The sequence below is a fragment of the Fringilla coelebs genome, assembly GCF_963513975.1.
Source record: "Fringilla coelebs genome assembly, contig: SCAFFOLD_30, whole genome shotgun sequence".
In the NCBI taxonomy this organism is placed as follows: Eukaryota; Metazoa; Chordata; class Aves; order Passeriformes; family Fringillidae; genus Fringilla; species Fringilla coelebs.
This window is the reverse complement of record NW_028167448.1, coordinates 3,532,668-3,536,077: the sequence shown is the minus strand read 5'-3', so window position 1 is coordinate 3,536,077 and position 3,410 is coordinate 3,532,668. Positions and strand designations below refer to the sequence as shown.

The 3,410-nt window shown below is 61.1% G+C and overlaps 1 protein-coding gene across 1 annotated transcript; it reads left to right on the top strand.

Moving 5' to 3' along the window:
* Positions 1 to 218: 218 nt before the first annotated feature.
* On the top strand, positions 219 to 2,983 carry LOC311165887 (low affinity immunoglobulin gamma Fc region receptor III-like; the record flags this gene model as incomplete). The annotated part of the gene is made up of 6 exons (XM_084227381.1): positions 219 to 259; positions 622 to 680; positions 769 to 999; positions 1,260 to 1,517; positions 2,757 to 2,778; positions 2,866 to 2,983. 6 exons carry the CDS (start codon positions 219 to 221, stop codon positions 2,981 to 2,983), a joined length of 729 nt encoding a protein of 242 aa, XP_084083507.1.
* Positions 2,984 to 3,410: the final 427 nt, after the last annotated feature.

Below are 3,410 nucleotides of genomic sequence, written 5' to 3'. Positions count from 1 at the left end.
TGACCTCGCTTCCTTCCTCTTCATCCAAAGAGCCACCAGGCAGGGGAGTGGTGGCCACAGCAGCAAGTGACAGCCAGTCCACATGGCTGGGGACACTGGGATGGCTGGGAAGGTGGTGCTGCTCCTGTGGGGTGAGTGCCCTGGGCACAGGCCTGACAGCCCGGGGATGGGGAGGGGAGAGGGCACAGGGGGGCTGCTGGGGTCCCCAGAGGACCCCAATGCCAGCAGAGCCAGTCTATGTTACCCAAAGTGGACCTTGGTGGGACTGGGGATATAGGCTGCCTTTGGGGACAGGAATTTGGGGATGGTGATGTGGGGGCAGGAATTTAGGGACTGGCACCTTTGGGCTCAGGTAGCTCTGGACATAAAGGAGGGGACAAAGGAAAAGCATGCAGGGACAGAAAGAGATAAAAACCGTGAGGATGTGGCCAAGTGGATGGGATCATGGGAATGGGATCATGAGCTGGTGGGGGTGATCACTGCCAGCACAGGGTCCCCATGCCTGAGCATGTGTTGACTGCTGTGTCCCTGTCCTGGAGACCTCATTGCCACAGCAATGTCCCCACTGAGATGTTTTGGAGAAACCCCACAACCCGTGCCCTTGTGCCACTGTTCCTGCAGTGCCACTCCCTCCCAGCCCTGTCCCTTCTCCCTTTCAGCACAGACCCTCGGCCTCGCTGGTGAGTCCTTGGTGAATGCCATGTCCCCACCCTGCTGTCCCCAGGCGCCTGTTGGCCCTGGCAGCCTGGTGTTCCGTGTAACCCGCAGGTGCCCAGACCACCCAGCTCCTCGTGGAGCCCCCCTGGACACCGCCAGTGCTGTGGGACCGGGTGACACTGACCTGCCAGGGCTCGGGGAGCGCCGGTGACACCACCTGGTACAAGGACGGGCGGCGCTGGTGGCAACAAGGATGCGACCGCCTCTATGTCACAGAGAGCGGCACCTATGAGTGTGACAGACCCAGCAGTGGGCTCAGCCCCACCATGAATGTCTCACATGGTGAGGGCGGTTTGGTTGTCCCCAGCCTGGCTCCCACGGGGACCCCAAGGGCTCTGGGTGGGCTCTGCTCCATGGGTCCCCTCCTGGTGTGACCAGAGCCTGTCCCCTGCTCTGGGGATATCCCAGAGCATCCCAGTGTGGACAAAAATATATTGGTACTGGGTACCACTTGTGCACTGGGTGTGATCCAGTGGGGGGGTTCTGGTGACATGGGGACCTTCCAGATCCCTGAGATGTGACAGGACCCCCCTGTCCCCCAGACTGGCTGGTGCTGCAGGTGCCGGCACGGGCACTGCTGGAGGGGGACACGGTGACACTGCGCTGCCGGAGCTGGCAGGACAACCCGATCACATCGGTGTCCTTCTACCACGAGAAGAAGGAACTGGGGGTGTTGCCCAATGGCACCCAGCTGTCCCTGTCCCCTCTGCAGCTGAACCACAGCGGCCACTACAGCTGCAAGGGCCAGGTGGGATCCTGGGGGTGGCAGGAGTCAGCGCCAGTGACAGTGACAGTGCACGGTAAGGACCCAACAGATGCTATGCCAACACCCCCACAGCCCTTCCCCAGAGACTCGGGGCCACAAATGCCCCTCCCTGCTCCTGCCCTGAGCTCTCCCCTGTGCCGGTCCTGGAGGGTCCCTCCAAGCCCACCGAGGGGTCCCCCCTCACTCTCAGCTGCCTCAGCACCCCCAGACCGCTGTGGCCCCGAGCCCCCCTCTTGCATTTGTTCTATCAGGATGGGCAGGTGGTGGGGGGCCCACAGGGGTCCCCACAGCTGCTGGTGCCTGCTGTGGGTGTCTCCCACTGAGGGAATTACAGCTGCCAGGTGCGCTCTGGGGTTGGAGGGGGGCGCCTTGCGTAAGAGCCGCACCAGGCTCCGCGTCACGGTGCACAGTGGGTGCGGAGATGGGGAGGGGAAGCCCCCACTGTCTTCTCAGGTCACCTGTTTGGGTACCTCTTTGTCCCCCATCACACCTTTCTCGTGTCCTTCCACTTCTCCCCTTGTCCCCTCACCCCTCTTTGGTGTGACCCCAATTCTGACATCCTCCATCACACCCATTCCCACCCGTCCCTATCCGCCCACACCGGCTGCCAGCCCCTCCCTGTGGCCTCAGCCCTGTCTCTGTCCCTGCAGTGCCTGTGGCCAATGCCACCATCACCCCTGGTGTCCTGGAGGTGACACCGCACTACACAGGTACACACATGAACACAGGTGGGTCACACGTGGTCACCAGGGAGTGCAGGACCCCTGGGGTGATGGGCGATCCTGATGTGTCCCACTCTGTTTCTTGCAGTGGCTGCAGGGGTCAGTGGGGCCCTTTTGTTCCTGCTCCTGCTCATGGGTGTCATTGTGGCCTGGCACCGGTGGCACTGTGTGGGTGGGTGACAATGGGGGGACGGGGGTCATGGAGAAAGGAGAGAATGGCCCCAGAGATGGAGGGCTGCAGGGCAACACCCACAGCCCCTGACTTGTGAGGGGCTGAGCCCCCAGTGACCATGGCTCAGAGCCCTGGGGAGGTGTTGGAGGGTTGTGCAGGGACTTTGGGGGTTCTGTCAGGGGTTCCCCTCCCTGCCAGGCCCAGGGTTCTGGGGGCTCAGGGTGTTGGTGCAAGTGGGGTGGTTCAGGGATACTTGGGGGGCATCAGGGATACTGGGGGGGCCTGGGGAGAATTGTGTGTCTGGTGGTGGTTCAGCATTCCCAAGGGTGGATGGGGGCCCCTGGGTCTCCAAAGTCACCCCTCCAGTTTTCCTTTGCAGATGCCAGGAAGCACCAGGAAAGGTGAGTGCAGGTGCCAGCCATGATACACCTTTTATCCAAACCCCCAGGACCTCCCATCCCCTTCCACACAGCCCCTTATTCCCACAGGGCCCCCCCAGACCCCCTGACAACCCCGGTGGAGGATCCTCAGGAGATGTACATGAAGCTGCAATGGCAACCATGGGAACCCAGTGACATCTATGACAGCCTACACCAAAAGTTGTGACGCTCTGGGAAGCGGGAGGCACTGGGTGACACTGGGGGTGCTCTCTCCATGGCTCCTGTGGTTGCCCATCCTTCCAAGGGAGGAGGTCATGGGTCCAGGGGCGTCCACACAGGGCAACCTCTGTTCCCCATTTCCTCTCCTTGTACCCCCAAGGGCTCCCCCATCCCTTTGCTCGTACTTGCAGAGGCTCCCAGTCCCATCCAAGTGCCCAAGTACTCTCAGTGACTGCCCCATTCTCTCCCCACAGTGCTTGCAGTACACCCAGGTTTTCCCCATTCCCCCTCCCACTACCCCTGTCCCATCCCTCTGTAAAATGGGGAGTCAGGAAGGATTCTTGCTGAAAGGTTTCTCAGATGAAAATGAAGCACAAACACAGCAATATTATATCTGAGAACTGTTTATTGACAAAGGAGGGTAAGTGTTCTTA